The sequence below is a fragment of the Monomorium pharaonis genome, chromosome 10 (assembly GCF_013373865.1).
Source record: "Monomorium pharaonis isolate MP-MQ-018 chromosome 10, ASM1337386v2, whole genome shotgun sequence".
NCBI lineage: Eukaryota > Metazoa > Arthropoda > Insecta > Hymenoptera > Formicidae > Monomorium > Monomorium pharaonis.
In genome coordinates, this window is record NC_050476.1 from 16,712,350 (window position 1) to 16,733,568 (window position 21,219).

Consider the following 21,219-nt stretch of genomic DNA (forward strand, 5'->3'; position numbering starts at 1 on the left):
GAACTTCAGTCCAAGGTTCGACGTTTTGTTTTAGCCATAACATAGCTTGTTGAATATCTAAACATATTTATTATTTTATTCTTGTATAGTGAATTATTATACATTTAATATTAATATACTAATAATTTAACACAATTGTTACAAAATTTACTTGTTAGATGTTTAAATAAAATACCTTTAGCAAATATTTTTTCTTTTGGTTCATTTGAGTTAACGCATTCTATTTTTCTCTTTCTTACATAATACTTATCACTACTTTTATATAACATATTTCTACATTTATCTACTAATTTTCCTCTAGCCATTATCGGTTTTCCCGTGGGCGATTCATGTTTAGATATCCATGAGATGTGATAAGTAGAACTGCTCTCATTAGGAAAAATGGTTAAAATTTTCGAAATGATACAATTATAATTTGCATGAGTCAAACGGCTAAAAAATATAAAATATTCATAAAAATTTAAATAATTTTTTTTTATGAAGATATTATTTTAATGTATGCTTACTGTTTCCAAATGTAATTGTAGAGGTGTCTTGCAATAATATCAACTAGTTTTGTTCTTAATGAAGGATTTAAAGTTTTATTTTCATTGTAATATTTTAAAATGCTGTTTCCATGTGGTGACGTAGTCAGAAGAATTTGTAAATTGAAATCGGGAAAAGACTGATTGTGAGTAGATTCACTACTGCTATTTTGTTTACTTTCTGGTACAAGTATAAACTTCATAAGATTCATTGTCAGTACTAGGCTCAGTATTAGGCTCAGTACTAAGCTCAGTACCAGCCTCTATAATAGTATTAGTTCCTGAAGTTTCAATTTCATTGACATTTGATTGTTCGAATATCTAAAAAGCATACAGAAAATATTTTTTAATAAAAATTTCTTAAATATTCAGTTGTTATTAAATAAACATAATAAACATTTTTTTCAGAATTTCTATGCAAATCGGAAACTTTACAAAAATACTGAATAAAACAAAAAAATTTTTTACATATGTATTTGTTTTTTATATGTGTAAATTCTTAAATATTTTAAAATTTCTAAAACATCTTATTCTGGAGATTTGTAAAAAAATTTTAAGCTTTTTCAGATTTTATTACATTTAACTAAAAAAAATGTTATAATATTTCAGAATTTACAAATAAAAAATTCCAGAAATAATGTAGAATTCTCAATATTTTTTAATAATTATTTAATTCGTATAAAAAAAACTGAGAAATTTTGTAAAAAGTTACAAAATTATATAGATTCTAAATTAAAATTCTTAAAAATTATATTAAAAATTTAGAAAAACATTTTCATCAGAATATTATATTTGAAAATTAATAAGAACAATATCTGTAAATACAGTTAATAAAAATTTTCATATTTGCATATATGCATATCATATATGCGTGTATGCATTTATTCTGCAACAATGATCTATCAAAAATTATAATATTCATAAAAATTATCGAAGTACATGCGGAAACGGCTTTGTATGAAACCAATAATATGAAAATGATAAAATTTTGAGATATTATGTTGTAGCAAATGCATATTATAATAGATAAAATTTATTAGTATACCAATTCCATATCCAGTAAATTCTGTGTGTTTATATTTTCTTTTTCTTCCATAAATCTTTTTATTTTATTTTTTAAAAGTATTCGATGACCTATAGATATCTTTAATTCTTTTAAGTGGTCTTCCGTAAGATCTTTCATATTATCGATTGTTATGTCATTTTCTGAAACAAAATACAAAATGCAAAATTGCAAAAAAGTTACTAATTAAAAATATACTTAAAAAAAATTAGTCAAATGGCATTTGATTTTTCGTATAATATATATCCAATTAACTTTAACATAATCATTTTTTGTAAATTATTACATGATTAATTTTTGTTCACGATTGAAAGTAAATATCTTTTTTAACTGAAAAATTTTTCAAAAATTGCAATAATTTACCTAAATACACATTATTTAGGTTTATTACCTAACATTACTACCTAACATACACATTCATTTTATTTGGAAGAAAAAAATCTCTTTATCTATATCTATTATGTACATATAATATCAAAAAATAAAAAGCAAAAACAGAAGATATTATTCACAAAAGATATTATTATTCACTTTTAACCATAATAAATAACTAATAAAATTAACTCACATACGAAAAAGAATCAAGTGACATTTCTTGAGATTTTTGAATTTTTGTTGTAAAATACAGCTCAATTTTTTAAAACACTTTCATATTGATTTTATAATTACAATTCAGAAATATTTTTTTTTAATATCCTGCTCAAATATTTTTCATAATAACGTTGTATACAAAAGTTAAAAATATTAACCATATATGAAAATATGTGTTATAAAATATTATAATAACGTTTGTTTTAATGCACAATAAATATAAATTTTAAAACAATATTATTTTATAAATAGAGTGCAAATAAGAGTAGTCTTCTTTAAAAAATTTGATAATCTTGCACTAACATAATTTCTTTACGTAAGCAAGTTATTATCCGTTTAAGATTATCAAATTTTTTAAAGAAGATTTTATATTCTTATATATTAGATATATGAGAATAATATTGTTGAATTAACACTAACGTTTTCTTCTGTGTAATATCTTTCTTATTAGGTTATTAGAATATTATATAGTATTTTATACTTTTGCAAAGGATTACAATATAATGATGCACTTTACATTCTTAATTGTATCTCATTACTCATAACTATTTAACTCAAAATTCATATTAAAATAAGTTATGTCCTTTACAAAAAGCAAATATAATACGAGTGCACATTATACATTTTTCTAAATAAATTATTTTCAATCTTAGAGTGCTACAATTACGTCATGCCTTTTACAATGTTTACATATGTAGCAAAGCCGGTTATCATCGGCATCACTATCGTGTCTCGTGCCAAGTATACGCACAATATATTTTTATGCAAAAGAATTATAGCCTTACACGACCGATGAGTGCAGCTGACAATAAAATTTTGTCAGATACATACCTTTAAAAACAGGAATTAAGTTTTCTAATCCCCATTCTTCTAATAAATTTTCCATCTTAGCACACAATGAGGCACAAATAATCACCAAAAAATGTACTAACAAGGGAACCTCGCGAACTCAAAAATTCAGATTTTAATGAAACTTGGCATAAATGTAGAGAGAGTAAATACATGAATTTAGAAATTTTTAGTTGGTGCCCAAAAACGGTTTGAAGGGGTGAAACCACCCTTCAAAGTTGAGACGATTTTTGCGGTTTTTTGATATATCTCGTAAATTAAACAAAATATAAAAAAATGTTTCATACGAAAGTTTTACAGTATAAATACCTTTATTTAACTATGCTATTTATTTAATAATTTTTTTTTTTTCAAAAAATGAATAGCGTAGTTAAATTATGCGGTAAAACTTTTGTATGAAACATTTTTTAATATTTTGTTTAGTTTACGAGATATATCAAAAAACCGCAAAAATCGTCTCAACTTTGAAGGGTGGTTTTATCCCTTTAAACCGTTTTTGGGCACCAACTAAAAATTTCTAAATTCATGTATTCACCCCCTCTACATTTATGCCAAGTTTCATTAAAATCAGAATTTACGGATTCGCGAGGTTCCCTTGTAAGTAGAAGCCAGTAGAAGCATACGCGAGCGTATGACGTAATATGACCGGCTCACAGGCTCTGGGACGAGAGAATGATCCCAGCAAACACAAAGTTACATGTAACATGCTTGTTAGTTGTAATTTCCCACTCAATAATATAATTGCAATATAACACACGTGTTATATTACAATTAGATGTTATATTACATTGTTGAGTGGGAAATTACAACTAACAGATACGTTACATGTAACTTTGTGTTTGCTGGGATAAAACAAGCGCGAACGTGTTTCGCGCGAGAATTAAAAAATTCTTATTTCAACAATATAATCAGTTTAGTAAAACATTATTAATCTTAAATTTATTAATCGATTAATATTTTAACTTTTAAAACAAGAAGAAGAAATTGTTGAAAATAAATACTCTTAATAATTTAATTTAATTATATAAACAGTTCTTTCTAAGAATAACATATTATCAAATAAAAATAAACTAACCTTATTTCAAAAAAGAAAATTCTTGCTTCGAAAATACTATTATTTTCTATTCAATATTTTTTTCAATTTATTTAAGAAAATTATTCTTCAATAATGACAATATATTTTTATTGGTGGAACGATATAAAATTTCTTCATGCAAGTAAATATCCGTTCAGCTGTCTAAAATCTCATTTCAATAATTATGTGTCGAGAATAGATATACTATCAAAAAAAGAATATTCTTTTTTCCGTGCAGAAACATTTTGCAACGTCCATGCAATATTTCAATGTAAGGTTTCTGCAATGTTTTTGTAATTTTTCGGTGCTGTATGCGTTTTTACACATTTGAATTATTTGGAGGTACACCCCATACAGCACAGAAGCTTTCAGCAACATTGCTGCAACGTTACAATATTACGAGTCGCAATGTAATATTCTAGAGACGTTTCAAAAACATGCAATATCAATATTACACCGAAATGTTCCAGTAATGTTGCAGAAATATTATAAAATTCCGAAAATATACATATTAAAATATATGCATCAAATGTTCTAATATACGTGCAACTTCGTGTAAGAAGACATTTGTGACATTTTTAAATAGTTTTGTGAGATTTAAATAATTGGATTTGTGTACAATATTTATACCAAAAATTATAATCTTTTTGAGACTTATAATAGAACAGTAATCTGGACAGTTATCATATATAATTTAATTTTTTTAATTGAAAAATTGTTCAATTTACTGTTCTATTATAAATCTCAAAAAATGCAATTAATCGACTATAAATATTAGTGCTAAGAAATTTATATATATATGTATTTATTAATATTATTGCTTTTGACAATAACTAAGATAATGTTACTTAATAAAAATAATACTACTTAGATAATAGAATATTGTGTAAGTTTTTATTTCTATATAAAATGTAATAATAATTTTCTAATTTTTTACTATGCTTCTAATATATTTTGGATTTTAATAGGTAAACTTTAAGGATATATATATATATATATATATATATATATATATGTTCAAGAGAAATAAGAAAAAACTTTATTGCAATTGCGTAAATTCACAGTTTTTTATCCGAATTTTGGATGCAAAGAGATTATAAAGTTACACAAATTGCAACGAATTAATTTTTATCTCTCTTGTTTTTATATATTCACAAAGTTTATCTATTAAGTGTACAACTTTGCTTCCGCCGTTTTTTTTTCGAAATTAGAGGCTTTGTTGTGAAAAACTGGTTATACATTTACGATTCAAAGTATTTTGAGACGATCCACGAATTTTTGATCCAATTTTTCACTTCTTCATAAGAACAGAAGTGCTGGTCAGCCAGGCCGTGTGCGGCACGTTCTTTCACTAATAGCGGCCTCACCATACGTATATGAAAGCATTCGATGAGCCTCAGCTGCAGATTTATTCATATTGAAGCAAAAAATTAAAGCCTTCCGCAAATGACGAGAATTTGGCTCGTAAGCTGACATTTTCAATCGAGAATAACTTTATGATGCAGACACAAATCGACTAATATTTTGATGGCGTTATGTTTACAAATGCCTAAGCTTATTGTATGATGTCTACAATCTATTTATTTTTTTTATTACTGATAAAAGAAAAAAAAGCCTTTGAGAGCAAGTCCATTAGGCTGGTTAACTTAAATACATGAATATCTACAGTGGAACCCCGCGTTAGCGTACTCCGCGTTAGCGGAAATTATTCCCTCCATATGCACTCGGCCCACATGAGTAGCGTGTGTGGGGATAGCAATACAGTCACGTAGTATGTAAGCAGTTACGACGTATTCTTAAAGATTTGTGCAAGATTTTAATCTGTAATTAATTCATTTAAGACTAAGAAATGGCTAATATTTTTTTAAATTTAAGAATTTATTATTTTGTCTACATGGTCATTAAAAATTGTCTCAAAAAATTGTTTCAAAATATTATTCGTGTAATATAAATAAAAATATATTCTTATATAAATTTTTATTTGAAAAATTCACGCACATGTAAATAAAATAGCCAACACTAATTTAAAATAAATTGTTTAAATGTAATCACATAAAAAAAGGAACACCGATTGCAATCAAAGTTGGATTTCTAATTTGATAATATTTTATTTATAAATTATATGTTGGAAAATAATAATAAATTAGAAGTGTAGGGAATATAAAATATTCGGGAATACAATTTATTACAGAGATACGAGATGTGAGTTTTTCGGACGGCTATAGATACGATTGACTTGATCTAAGATGCTCTGCTTGCAATTTTATGGTCGAATACATTTAGTCTTAAGCGTAAACATTAACTGGTTAGATGGCAATACCGTTACGTCCCTGAATTTCACGGAGTGGGAGTGAAACCAAGCAATAGGAGATAACCCCGCGTTAGCGGACCAGAGCCCCAAACAATCCGCTAATGCGGGGTTCCACTGTATCTATCTCGCAGATATATTTATTTCGACCACCACTTACCGCTACAGCCATCTATTGGAAAACGACAGAAGCAAAGTTGTACACCTATAATACTAAATTTGAAGTGTTATGCATATTTATAGCAACGCGTTTCAATGCATGAAATACATTGCACCGTAACATTGCAGTAGTCTTATATTGTAATGTTTCTCAGGGCGGACATTTCAGCGTTGCCGCAAGCTTGCAGTAACATTGCAGAAACATTTCGCAACGTCCATGCAACATTACAATATTTCAATATAAGATTTCTGCAATGTTTTTGTAATCTTTTGGTGCTGTATGGGACGTTTTTACATTTCAGTATGGAAACGTGTATTGCTACACGGTCAAATGTGTAAATTCATTATCTTTACGCAGCATAGTGTGTTATTGTTACACAGAGAATTGAATTACACACCCGTTTAAAAATAATAATGCATAATAATGCAAAATAATGCATAAACGACGATGCATAATCATGCACGAATTTTGGCCGTGTACAATCGTGCATTATGATGTACAATCGTGCATTACGATGTACAATCGTGCATTACAATGTACAATTGTGCATTGCGATGTACAACCGTGCATTGCGATGTACAATCGTGCATTGCGATGTACAATCGTGCATTACGATGTACAATCGTGCATTACGATGTACAATCGTGCATTACGATGTATGATTATACCATTGATAAAATTCATGCATAATTATGCATCACCGTTTATGCATTATACATTATTATATTATACTGCAATAAAAATAATATAAACATGTTTTAGTCTTATCAAATATAAATATTACATTTTTAGGCAAAGTAAATACATATATATTTTATACTTAATACACGTATATTTTTACACAAAGCATCCTATGCAACAGAAATTAATGTATAAACAAAAAATTATATATAGCATAAATTACATAACAATTATTAAATTTCTTACCGCTACAACGATCTCTTATGAAATAAACACTGCTATCATTTGTTCTTAAGCATAAAAACAAAATATTGTAATTGCCATTTACGTTACAAAGCAGATCATAAGATAGCTTTTTATAATAAAACAAAATTTTTTTATCACAATTGTGTAATAATGACAAATGAATAAAATAAAATAAATTGTCAAATTTTTTATCATACGCTCAAAAGTATTTGCCCACTTTGTCTTTTTTAATTCAATGATGAAAATTTTAAAGAAAAATGAATTTCAATCTTCTTTTCTAATTTCCTATTTAATAATAAAATGTTTAAAATAAAATGTTTAATAATAAAATGTTTAATTAAAAAATGTTTAATAATAATCTTCATGGCTTATTTACATTAAACATGTACAGTGTCCCGAAATTTGCGAATAAAAATACTGATGTAGCAAAAAAGTTCTCGACAAAATTAAGTAAAATAATTATTTGTATTATTTTAAACAGTAATTTTTGAGATATAAGATTAAAATATCTAAAAAGTTACTGTTTGAAAAAATACATGCAAATAACTATTTTACTTAATTATTCGAGATTTTTGGTATAGTATTTTTATTTGCGAATTTCGGAACACCCTGTATATGTTTAATGTAATATTTTGAGCCATCAAGATTATTATTAACATCCAGATCATTAGGAGAGAAGATTGAAATTCACTCTTCTTTAAAATTCTCATCATTGAATTAAAAAAGTTAAATAAGTATAGACAAATATTTTTAAGCGGTAGTGTATATATCTTTGAATGGAATGTTTTGTGTGGAATAAAAATTGAAATAAATATTATTTTTTATTAAAAAAAAATGTCTTTAAAGATGCGAGTATAGAAGTCGCTTGTTATTTTTGTTCAGCTTTGTTAAGTTTCTCTGTCCTCCGCATTTCCCCCAACCGCTGGGACATTGCAGCAATAATAGTTTTTTTTTCTTGTGTCGGCCACTGTTTTGCAACTCCATGTTTTATAGAATAATCTGAAAGAGTAAATCAATTTTTGAAAATTGTTATTAATTCTTTGCTGTTGCAAATTATAATGCTTACCAATAATAGCATCTCGTGCGATAGGATCAAGGCAGTCGAATTTTTCTTCATATCGAGTCTTTCCTAGCGATCGAACAGATTGACCTGTTATCGTACACCGCAAAAGAGCTTCAGGCTTAAAAACGCCAGAAAGTAGTCGACGAGCTAGATGAGATGGTTTAAGTGACGATGCTATCGCTGACATAAGGACGCGTTTTTGGCAGTCTCACTCATTAACAGCATCATCTATATATAGTTAATAGACCAAATATACCGAAAAAATAATTAATTAAAGCTTATTGGAAAAATATAATTTGTTTTACATTTTCAATTGTGCTATTCTAAGTTGTTGTTTTTATATTCTTTTTAAATTTTATTTCATCCTAGTATCCGCGTGTAAGAGATTAAAGTATTAAATAATACTTTTTGGTGTTTTTGAATTTAATTAAATGTAGTTATAAATAAGGTTTTTTTTATCGATTTAAAACTGTAATCAAAATTCTACTTCAATTAACTATATTTATTCGTCGGAGAAACTTAGATGAGATATAAAATAAAAATAAGAAATTGATTAATTATAATAATTGAATTAACCTTATCGTCTGGGCAATTTTTTCCAAATAATTGATCGGTACTATCATCCGGCAATACAAACATATCATTTTCTTTGTCAGCCTCATCCTTATTGTTGTCGCTAGTACTATTATCGTTGTTGTTAGATTTTGTAGCAATGTCATGCTGTAATTGTATCGACGAATTTGTGTCGTCACCAGAAGTATCTGTACATTAATATACAAATTATAAATATACAAATACAGTTACAAATTAATATAATATTGAATTCATTATATTAATTTGTTAATTAAAATATGATTTGAAAAACAAAAAAATGGAATAAAAATTAACGCTAATAATCATAAGAAATATTTTCACGTTTCAAAAAAAAAGTGTTATATACCAATATCATCCTCTAACGATTTTGATGACTTGTCCAATGCTATTTGCAGTAGTCGTTTGAGTTCTTCTTTGGTAGGACTGCCTTCCCTTTTTTTTGTGACATTCAATGTATTTAAAGCCCTAATGTCAGCTTTCTTTGTAGCTGAGTACTGGGTCTACATAATTCGACAAAATTTACGTCAACGTATAAACGTATAATATTTCGTTTTAAAAACAATTAATATTCAATATTTTTTACCTTTCTTGTTTCGGTATTTTCTTCATCAGTGCTCGTATCAGACGACAACGATAGCTGTGCATGTACATCGTTTTGAGCCTTATATTTATGATTAAAAGTTGTCTGCACTTGCCTCTGATGTGCTATACTATTTTTTTTTACATCTATCTTTTTCCCCTATAGACAAATAATTTTGAATTTAGTTTACAACATACTAAAAAATCAATTAAATTGTATAAAAAATCAAAATTATAGGTACATATTAAAAGAATGTTATAAAATAAATAAATAAATGTTATGTAATTAATACCTTTACATTTCTTTTTGTACCAGACTTTTTGATTTGATCGTCCTTTGAAGAATTTTTCTTTTTTTGGCTCAGTGCAGGTTCATCACTTTGCTGTACGTCACTATCACAATTATCATCTGGACTATTTGATGCCTCTCGTTTTCGATTAGTTTTTCTCAGTTTTTGACGTTTATTTAACTTCTGAAATTCTTCTTCTATGGATGATACGTTATCTGTGAAATAAAATAAATATACTTTTATACTTCACTACAGCACGTAGTGAATTTGTCATTTTTGCATATAACCTCTATATGGACTTATCTAATATTTGTTAACCTATAAATACAGAAATAATATAATCATAAATACTAAAAATTCGCTTACCAGATCGCATAATAACAACTCCCTGGTATGATTTTTGATTGTAAAAAAATGTGACTGCATCTCCTTTCTTTACACTTTCGTAATCACAAATCACCGCGTTATCATTCACTAGGCAATAAGAACCATCGTTCTTACAATTAATAATAAACATGATGTGCACAGTAAAAATCTGTGGCACTAATAACAGAATCAACAAAATTAGGGATGCCGAGATAACACGCGTGAAACAAAGACCGGCTACGTCTATCCATACGTATGATACGTTCTCCTCTGCGCATGCATTATATACATATATATATATGTATATATATATATGCATGCGAGTGTATGGCTGCGTTCGCTTTGGCACTCGCAGCGCTCGTAAGAGTATCATTTGTTTTTGTTTAATATTTAATAAACAACAAGGTTGAAATAATGCTTCAAGCGCTATAAGCACCAAAGCAAATACTAATTTAGTATTAAGACAGAAAGCAAGACGGTGATTGGCCAGGTTTGCTTGAGTCTGCTCCGAGTAAACCCAGATCGGACGAACAGGCCGTTCGTGTTGAACAAATGTACAGATAAAACTTTTAAAAAGATTCGCTTTTGATTTTCAATCGACTGTGCCAAGTATATTTTTAGTGACAAATAATAACATGTCTGATAAAAGAAAAAAAGATTCCCCCTCTTTTACAAGAGGAAAATATAAAACTTACATCAAGGATAAAAACCTTCAGGTAATTAAATTACAGTTTTATAAATATCTATATAAATTGAAAAAGATTTTCATGTTTATTAATGCTTGCATGGACAAATAGTTGATCAAATATTTTGCTCGCCTACAAACATTATGTTACTAAATATGTTAAACTTGTAATCATAATTAAGTTACTATTGCCAAATAGTTTTTATTTTGTTTTTTAAATATAAATTATTCCTAATATATATTTGTTCTCTAGATACCAGTAAGGACCCTCTCAAGGTGGAAACAAAAAGAAAATAATATTTCTTATGTTGATTTAGATGCAACAGAAAACAAAAATGTTCAAGGTATACATAATAAATATAAATAAATATAGATAAAAACAGATTATAAAAATATTTAAATAATGATAATTGATTTAATTTTACCCCAGAAACATTTAATAGCAATATGAACTCGTATCAATACAACGCATCGAATCAATACAACGATGACAAGCCAACTGCTAGTAAAATCAGTGATCCATCAGATAGCAATGAGTCAAAATTTTACGACGCTCGAAATGATAGAATAAATGATGATGACGATTATGCAGCGAAAGAAAATGAAATTGACTCCGACGATGATGAACAACAAGACAATCAAAGTATGCTATTATACGAAAAAAGTACTAAAAGCACTGATGAAAGTGTTTTATTACTCTTGCAATTATTTCTCGACAACAAAATGACAAAAACATGCTTAAAAAATACGCTCAAAATAATTTGCGACTTGTTACCGACGCCTAATAATATGCCGAGAACAATATTTAAACTATTTAAATACGTAGAAAGTCAAGCCCCTGTACGTGACGTCATCAAACATTTTTATTGCAAATCGTGTCATTTTTATTATGGCGATAAAAATAAATCGGTCCGCGAGTGTCAAATATGTTCATCAACTGAACATAATGGTATTTTTTACGAGTTGGATATAATCGATCAACTAAAGTATTTATTTGAGCATGCACATCTCAGTAAATTGATTAAGCCACCGGTGGCTGTTAATTCCAATATTATAAGCGATGTAACTGATGGATCGGAATATATTCGAGTCAACTACTTGGAAAGGGAAGGAGGAAGAGGACCGTTTGATTTGACTCTAATTATGAATACAGATGGAATATCCCTTATGAAAAGTTCAAAAGCCAGCTTTTGGCCATTGATGTTCACAATCGCTGAATTACCACCATATATAAGGAACTCATTTATCGTGATCTTTGGGCTATGGTACGATAACTGCAAACCAACAATGAACACTTTTCTGCATCCCTTTAGCATAAAACTTCAAAAATGTTTTGAACACGGTGTTACTTGGATTCACCCAGAAAATAATGAAACATTTATATCAAAAGTTGTTGCTCCAATAATAATAGCTGATGCTCCGGCTAGAGCACAAATTCTTAATCAAGTTAATTTTAATGGTCGCTACGGTTGTAACATTTGTGAAATTAAAAGTAAAAAATCGAATAGTTTACATAATTCAAAAAGGCGCACCCGTATATATCCTTTTGAAAATATTTTATGTTTAAGAACAGATGCTAGAATGAAAAGTCAAGGCAAAAAAGCTGTTGTTGAGAACAAAAGTATTCGTGGTATGAAAGGATTAACTATTATGGCATCTTTTCCTTTTGTAAATTTAGCGACATGCACTTTACCCGAATACATGCACTCAGTTCTCCTTGGGATTGTCAAACAATTAACAATTTTATTTTGCACTAAAAGTGGAGAATGGTCCTTGAAAAACTTTTTAAAAGAAATTGATTCCTTTTTATTGGATGTATGTCCTCCTAACAACATTAAACGATTACCTAGATCTTTAGCCAATCATTTAAAGTTTTACAAAGCCTCTGAATTTTATAATTGGTTATTGTATTACTCAGTTCCAGCCATGACTAATTTTTTACCAGAAAAATACTTTCAACACTGGATGCTTCTTGTCATCTCTGTATTTACGTTATTGCAAAAAGATATTAAACTATCAGAAATTGATGAAACTGAAATCTTGTTGCGATTATTTGTACGAGATATCGAGATTCTATATGGCGATAAGCAATTAACGTACAATGCACATCAACTTTTACACCTCGGATTGTGCGTGAGACGTTGGGGTCCTTTATGGGCGACTTCAGCTTTTGCATTCGAAAATTTTAATGGTTTTCTTGCAAGTATTGTTCATGGTACAAACAATGTAGGTCAAGAAGTAATAAATAATTTAGCAATTGCTCAAGGAATGAAAGTTTTGCAAAATAAAGTTGACAATAAATCAAAAAATGCTACTTTATCTGACGAAGTAGTTGGTAAATGTATGCGTGTGATGCTCAGTGAAACTGAGTGTGGATTATTGAAAAATTATAATATCAATATTTTTGAGCTACAGACATTTGCTAAAGCTAAAATTTTTAATGAAATCTTTACCTCAGAAATGTATAATTTCCAAACCAAAAGAAATAATTACAATGTAGAAGTTAATTTCAAAGATAAATCAAGACTATATGGTTCGATAAGATTTTATTTTTATGTTTTAAATGAGCTACATTTTATTCTGCGTCTTTTTTCTGTTAAACACAGTGATATGTTTTACCACTTTGAAACTTTGAAAATAGTAAAACATATTTTACCGATACAAGAATCAAGAAATGAATTTATTGTTATTAAAATCTCAGATATTATGTCTTTACATCAATTAGTGAAAGTATCAAATTATGTTTGTAAGAGCCCAAATTTAATAAAAACAGCTATGTTATGATTGTATGATGTATATTATATGCTCATATTATATGTATAATAATAAACCATGCATAAAAATATATATTTTTCGTTTACTTTACACTTTTATTATGACGTATAATAATTATTAACCTTATTTATATTTAAGTATATGCAAGTTTATGTAATCGCACGCGCACGTGTGTGTGTGTGTGTGATTTTTTTATGCGCTATTATAACTATATTCAATTATACATAACTTAATATGCACTCATGTATGATTGTGCATTATTATGCACTGTTAATTTTCAACAAATAATAATTATGCGTAACTTAACATGCAATCATGCATGATTATGCACTTTTAATTGTCAACAAACAATTATATATATATAATATATTATTATTACTTGTTGACAATTAATCATGCATAATAATGCACGATCATGCATGATTGCACGTTAAGTTATGTATAAATGAATATAGTTATGCGTAATGATGCATAATAACCTTTGCACTTCGTGTTAGCATTAACAGATCATACATCATTATATATGATACCATGAACAGTTAAGCATGATCATGTATTTCTACGTTATGGAACCATAGTAATCATGTATAGCGATGCATAAACATACATAATTATGTGTACAACTATATATAAATATATATGATTATGCTTTATTACATATTATTATGTATTATAATGCATAATTCATTTTTAGACGGGCACATAAATGTGTAATTTTACACACTTACACACTTATATTACACACTTCCCACTAAACATGAAACATACATGAAATATTTCAAATTGTCTCAAACAGGTATCAAAAGATACATTCTACTTGTATGTTTATGAGATAATTCATTAACATTTTTATAGAAACATTTTATAATTGCTTATATCGTAAACGTTTCAAAAGTAATGTTACAATTTTAGTACATATTTTAAACGTTTTACAGTTGCGATATACAATATGTTAATTTTGATACATTTATTTTACTTTTATTTTGTAGATATTACTAAAACATAATTTCGAAATATTTAAAATATGTGCCACTTGCGCATATGCATCCCAGGTAGCACATGTTTGTTTTATAAACGTTTTCTAAACGTATCCAATGTTTTTTAACCATCAAGCATCAATAAGAAACGTCTCAACGGAAACGTTTTTAAAACCATAGTTTAAGAAATGTATTTTTCACATTTTTATAAATAGAATAAAAATTAATTTTTCAATTAAAAATTATATATATATATTTATATATATAGAAAAAGAAAAGATAATAATATGGCTACCCAGTTGCGCACGTGTATGTGTATAAAACATTTTTGAAATAAATATGTGCAATAAATCAATTCAATCTTATATCGTCTCAGTAGCCGCGCTGTAGTTCGCGGACCGCCACTAGGGGACGACGCATACGGCACCTTTTTTGTAATGCAATTTACACTCCAAAGGCTACATAAGCAGACCACACACAATGACACAAAACGGATCAATCTATGCTATTGTAATGAGCTCTCGGGGCCTATATTTTTTATTGCATTTTGAAGACATACATATCCCAGTGAACACATTTAATAGCGGCAATATAACATGGAAGTTACATGTAATTTAACATTGTTATTCTTGTGATATGTAGATGCTATATGACATGGAAATAACCTGTTACGTAATATTTGTTATACGCAAGTGACATAGCTGTTATACATCGTTTTGGCGTTACAGTTATTCAACAAAAATTGTATAATCGTAACATAACACGTTCGTATCAATGTTATTACGGAACGATGCGTCGTAGTTGACTCAGAAATCAGACAACATTATAACATCCTGAATGACAGATCTATTTGATAATAAAAAAAATTATTATAAAGATAATGTTTTCAAAAATAACGGTTTGTCTACAATTACTGCACACAAAAAATGCACAAAATCTAAATTCATCATGTGTTAAACAAAAACAGAATAATAAATGTATACTATTCAATTTTTCTTAGAATTATCTATATAGTTAACCATCTAATTAATCATTAGAACACTTCAAAGATTAGTGCTAAATAGATCGCAATTTCCATCAAATTATTGAGGTTATGGAAAAAGATAAATTTAACAATGAAATTAATAAGTAAATAAATTAATGCTATTTATTTTTAATGTTTTGCAAAATTTAATTGCTTTTATAAAAAATAATAGTTGCGTCAGTTTATAACATATAGGTATATGTAGATGCAATAACAAGTACCCATATCGATGAGTCAAATTGGCGTAGCAGGTAGAGTACAAGGTTCGTCATCCTAAGGTCCCGGGTTCAAGCCTAGCAGCGGCAAGTAAGAATAAAATAAAAAATAACAATTTAAATTTAATTAATTAATAAAAATTTATTCTAAATTTAGTATGTGCTGTTGATAAAAATAATTTAGAAAAAATGAAATTTTTATTTTATTTTTTTTTCTTTGTAACTGTTGTGTGACGGTTAGATAACATGTAATTATAACATGTTATATTGCTGAGTCGGAAATTGTAACTTACATGTAAGTTACGTGTAATTTCAGAGTAACGTAACCTGTTATATTCGGTTACATTGCTGTTACACTGCTACTATATTACTGTGTTCACTGGGTATATATATATATATATATATATATATATATATATACATATAAGTAAAAAAGTGCAAAGAGAAATGTGATATTTGTGGCAAAAAGTTTTTCTTGAGAAAAGAAAACGCGCGCGCGCGTGAATGCATTATTTTATTGAATCTGTGAAAACATAAATTTTATAAAATAAAGGAAAAAATCAATCTAATCGGAACTATCAAAATGAATCTCATAGATATTTATGATATCGCTATAAATACACTGGCGTAAAAAAAAAACGAAACAAAATTTTTAACCGATTTTTAGGCAATTTTCAAAGTAATGCAACTTTGCGAAAAATCATCCAAATTACATGAACTTTTTTTTAAATTAAAGGGCAAAGACTCTACTTTGAGAATCCCTACGCGAAAGTTTGATTTGTTAAGTGCGAATCTTTTGTACGCATAAAAACCAAACATGTGTTTTTTAATTGAAAAAAGTAAAAGTTTGTTATCATTTTGCACAAGTTTTTCGTTAAAATCTTGCTAATATTAATTCAGATTCTTAAAGTTAATTCTTTTCTAAGCAATTTAAAAAAAAAAATACATGTCGATACGATGTTTTTTGTTGATTGCACGCAAGTTTGAAATTTGTACTGCATTTTAAGGTATTTTAGCAAATAAATACGGTATTTTTTTAATATCATGAATTTTGAGTATTAATATGATATTGCACATTGATTGTATTCGTGTTAAACTCAATCATACCGCTGTCATCAAAGTGACCTGATCTGCACCACGTGGAGAATGACGATCGGATTTTGTACATCATGTGGCCCTGAAAAGGCTGATTTTTTAAAATAAAATTTAAACTTTTATTTTTTATGTATGAATATGTGTATATGTATGTTTACGTGTATGTGTGCGTTTATGAGTATAGATGAATGTGATCTTCTGTTGAATGCACGTCGCACGTCGCAAATTTTGGCGCCCAACGTGGGGCCCACGCCGCCGTTACCGTAAAATAATTAAGTGGAGAATCGGAGAGCAAGCAGTCGTAGATGAAAAATAATATTATCGAACATTTCGTATTGCCATCTCCTTGTGTGTAACCTTCCTATCTTTGACTTTCGTGCTGTCTATTGTTTTGATTCCGACTGACGACTCTGAGTTACCGCGACCTTGGAATTCCGGTGCCTACCGTACGCACGCTTGGTTTACTGTGTGCGCCTTGCTACCGCCTGCGTGATATTCACCTTCGTTTTACAAAAATTTTTGTGTACTGCATGTGGGAAATTTGTTACCGCTTACGTAAAAGTTAAGTTGAGTTTTCGAAAAATTAGTGATACCGCAAACCGCTGTATGTTAAGCGCGGAGAATAATTACGCAGCGGCGAATTATTGCCAGGGGAATATTAAGAATTTTTTTTTGGTGTATTACTTTGAGATATCGTAACGGATAATTAAGTATTATTGTTCGTTGCCCTTGGAAATTGTTTTCTCGCCGAAGGTGAGCGTTCGCGTTGATTTGGTGTATGCGATGTTGGGAAAGATTTGCGTTAGTGATTCGGCTTTCATTTCTCGCGACCTCCGTTTTGTTTTCGTTCGTGCGTTCTCGATACATTCCGTCAGTCTATTGTCTGTGCGCTCGTATTTACATTTCGGGTGACTCGAGATTCCGTTCCCTTTGTGTCTCGACTGCGATAATCGAATCGTCCTTTGTAGCGAGTTGAGACCTTATAAGTTACCGAACTTAGGCTTTATTTTTCGCGCGCTTGGGGTTACCGCTGTTCGATCGATACCGCTTTTTCTTCGTGGAGGATACCGTTTGGGGGGGGGGAGCAATGGCGACTAAAGATCCGCATCATTGGATCCAAAAATTGACGGAGGAGCAGGCGCGACAGCAGTTAGAGGAGCGAGGACTCGACGTCCGCGGAATATTACCTGTCCTCCGAGCGCGATTGACGCGATATGAGGAGGCGATCCTCAGGGGGACAACCCCCTCCGGGACCCCCGACCTCATGGAGGCCGTTAGCGATCCATTCGAGGATCTAGGAGTCGTGGGACCGGGGCCTAGCGTTCCGTCATTCACAATTAGCGATTTTGGTACCGGAAACCGCGTGGGGCGATCCCCGCCACAGGAGCATGGTGCCGCAAAGGGGGAGCCCGGAGAGACGGGGGCGAGGAAGCGAGAATGCGACTACACGCTTCCCCCGCGTGTAGAGCCCGGCCCGTCGTATACCGGCCGACGCGCTTCACGCAGCTCGGCCGCGGACGCCTATCATTTGATGAGAAAGTGGTATCTCCATTTCTCGGGAAAGCGGAATAGCGACGCGGAAGCTTTTTTAACGCGCATCCAGGAGGCTCGCTCCATTCTTCCGATTACCGACGCCGACCTCTTTAAGTGCCTACCATCATTTATGACGGATTCCGCTTTGTATTGGGTTCGTTTAGAGAGTAAAAATTGGCGAGATTGGCAGGATTTCGAGAACGCGTGGCGCGCTCGCTTTGGTGATCCGGACTATCACTACGCTCTTCGGGAGGAAATATTGCGGCAAACGCAGGGAGAGCATGAGCCCGCCGCGGATTATCTAACATGCTTACGAACATTACTTTCGAAAGTAAGCCCTCCTTGGCCGTTACCGGAGCAGTTAAACTTTGCTCACCGCAATTTGTTACCGCGCTTGCAAATAGCAATCTCTCGACGCGACTTTTCGTGTTTCCGCTCTCTAGAGGAACAGGCGACGCGAATCGAGCGTAATTACGCCGCGGAAAAGAATTAGCGACCCCCCCTCCTACCGGAGCAGTCGCTCTTCCCGGACTTGGCGTACCACGCGCCGAAGGGAAAAGTACGGAACCAGGGGACGGTCGCCGCGGTTAACTTGGCCCAGTCGGGCGGCAGTAAGGGAAGAAGGCGAATCACCAATACGTCCGCAGTCACCGCCGCGAGTCCTACGACGAGTAACACCCCCGCTACCGTAAATGATACCGCATCGGCCACGGCCGCCAATATCAAATGTTGGAATTGTGAGAAGATGGGCCACCGCGCGCGGGGATGTGCGGAGCCGCGAAGAACCAACTGTTACCGCTGCGGTAAACAAGGATTTACCGTAAAGACCTGCCCATCATGTTCGGGAAACGCGAGCGGGAGTCAGTAGAGCGGGTACCTGCGACTCCAGGCCAGGAAAGCGAGACCCAAACAACGAATACAGATACCGAAGCGTTAGGCTGCTCGTACGGCACCTTCGAAAACGCACCGTTACCGCCCCTCCGTTATTTCAATGTTAAAATAAGTAGTCACACTCTTGCGGCTTTAGTCGATTCCGGATCAAATAGAACTCTCCTCGGCCGTGAGGGAATAAAGATCGTAAGGGCCTTAGGTCTCTCCATGGAACCGGAGAGGAGCGTACAGATACGAACAGCCAATGGACAGATAGCTGCGATCCGCGAAAGAGTTCAGTTACCGATAAAATTGGAGGGAAAAGATACCGTGATTACCGCCGGATTGTTACCGGATTTGGCAGTGCCGTGTATTCTCGGGTTAGATTTTCTGTCGAAATTTGGGGTGGGATTAGATTTTGCTAAGGACGAATGGTATTTCTCAGAAATACCAAGCATACGTTGCCGCTTTGATACCGAGGAGGCTTGTCGCGCGTGTTCCGGATTAGCGGAATTGACGGGGGACCAACAGAAACGGCTAGATTTTTTTTTACAAACGTTACCGGAGCCGTCGGAGAACCCGGGAGTTACCAAATTAATAGAGCATAAAATAGATGTAGGGAATACTTCGCCAATTAAACAACGATGTTACCTCGTCTCGCCGAAAGTTCAGGAAGCCATTCGGGCCGAAGTAGATAAAATGCTTAAGGCAGGAATAATAGAACCATCGTACAGCGAGTGGTCAAGCCCAATAGTGATGGTAAAGAAACCGAACGGCAAATACCGGTTTTGCCTAGATTTTAGAAAAGTGAATAGCGTATCGAAAAAGGACGCCTACCCGTTACCGAACATGACCGACATTCTCGATAAATTACGATCGGCGCGATATATATCAACTATTGACTTAAGTCAGGCATACTTTCAGATACCGCTAGCAAAAGAGAGTCGTGAAGTTACCGCCTTTAGTGTTCCCGGAAAAGAGTTGTACCATTTTACCCGCATGCCGTACGGACTTACGGGGGCCCCGGCCACCTTCCAAAGGTTACTCGATCGCCTGATCGGCCCGGAGATGGAACCGTTTGCGTTCGCGTATTTAGACGACATAGTCATAGTCACACCGACATTCGACGAGCACGTAGCGTGGCTGCAGCGGGTATTAGAGAAGATCAAATCCGCAGGGTTAACGGTCAATCCCGATAAATGCGAATTTTGCAGATCGCAAGTGAGATACCTCGGATTTATTGTGCAACAAAAGGGTCTAACCGTGGATCCCGAAAAGACACGCCCTATCCTAGAGTACCCAGAACCGCGCAACATAAAACAATTGCGAAGATTTTTGGGCATGTCTTCTTGGTACCGTAAATTTATCCCGCAGTTCGCGACACTCAGTCAGCCCCTGACTAGCCTTTTGAAGAAAGGCAGGCGCTGGGAGTGGGGGGAAATTGAGGATCGCGCGTTCGAACACATTCGCGAACATTTAGTAAGGGCCCCGACACTCGCCTGTCCGAATTTTGAGTTACCGTTTATGCTACAGACCGACGCGAGTTCAGTTGGCTTAGGAGCCGTATTGACACAGAATGTCGAGGGTACTGAGCGAATTATCACGTTTGCTAGTCGCGTATTATCCGATCCCGAAAAGAAATATTTAGTTACCGAA

General features: G+C 31.9%; 3 protein-coding genes across 6 annotated transcripts in view; 1 reads left to right on the plus strand and 2 right to left on the minus strand.

Annotated features, from left to right (window-relative positions):
* LOC118647631 overlaps positions 1-21,219 on the plus strand; it is a 377,709-nt gene that overhangs the window by 348,650 nt on the left and 7,840 nt on the right. The gene's annotated exons all lie outside the window — the stretch shown is intronic.
* LOC118647643 overlaps positions 195-21,219 on the minus strand; it is a 52,883-nt gene continuing 31,858 nt past the window's right edge. Inside the window, exons 2-3 of the mRNA XM_036292914.1 lie at positions 1,570-1,730; positions 195-845 (exon numbers count right to left, since the gene is read on the minus strand). Of these exons, the coding sequence (XP_036148807.1) occupies positions 699-845; positions 1,570-1,730 (308 nt within the window). The 3' untranslated portion in view covers positions 195-698. The remainder of the gene's footprint in view (positions 846-1,569; positions 1,731-21,219) is intronic.
* Positions 8,453-11,048, minus strand: LOC118647634 (myb-like protein X). 2 transcript variants are annotated; one of them, XR_004964809.1, is made up of 7 exons: positions 10,390-11,048; positions 10,027-10,238; positions 9,738-9,893; positions 9,501-9,654; positions 9,137-9,321; positions 8,564-8,788; positions 8,453-8,496 (listed from the first exon to the last, which is right to left on the minus strand). XR_004964809.1 is itself a non-coding variant. In XM_036292892.1 (6 exons), the coding sequence occupies exons 1-6, from the start codon at positions 10,760-10,762 to the stop codon at positions 8,735-8,737; spliced, it is 1,134 nt and encodes a 377-aa protein (XP_036148785.1). In that variant the 5' UTR covers positions 10,763-11,048; the 3' UTR covers positions 8,458-8,734. The 2 variants fall into 2 exon arrangements, 1 of the variants encoding a protein (XP_036148785.1); XM_036292892.1 differs by having other exon boundaries at positions 8,458-8,788.

Excerpts from the sequence above, each read along its gene's own strand:
- LOC118647634 (XM_036292892.1), bottom strand. The coding sequence starts at position 10,762 with ATGATACTCTTACGAGCGCTGCGAGTGCCAAAGCGAACGCAGCCATAC. Across the intron at positions 9,894-10,026 it reads GTACAAAAAGAAATGTAAAG|GGGAAAAAGATAGATGTAAA; the intron begins GTATTAATTACA and ends ATTTGTCTATAG. Across the intron at positions 8,789-9,136 it reads AAAATTGCCCAGACGATAAG|ATGATGCTGTTAATGAGTGA; the intron begins GTTAATTCAATT and ends AACTATATATAG.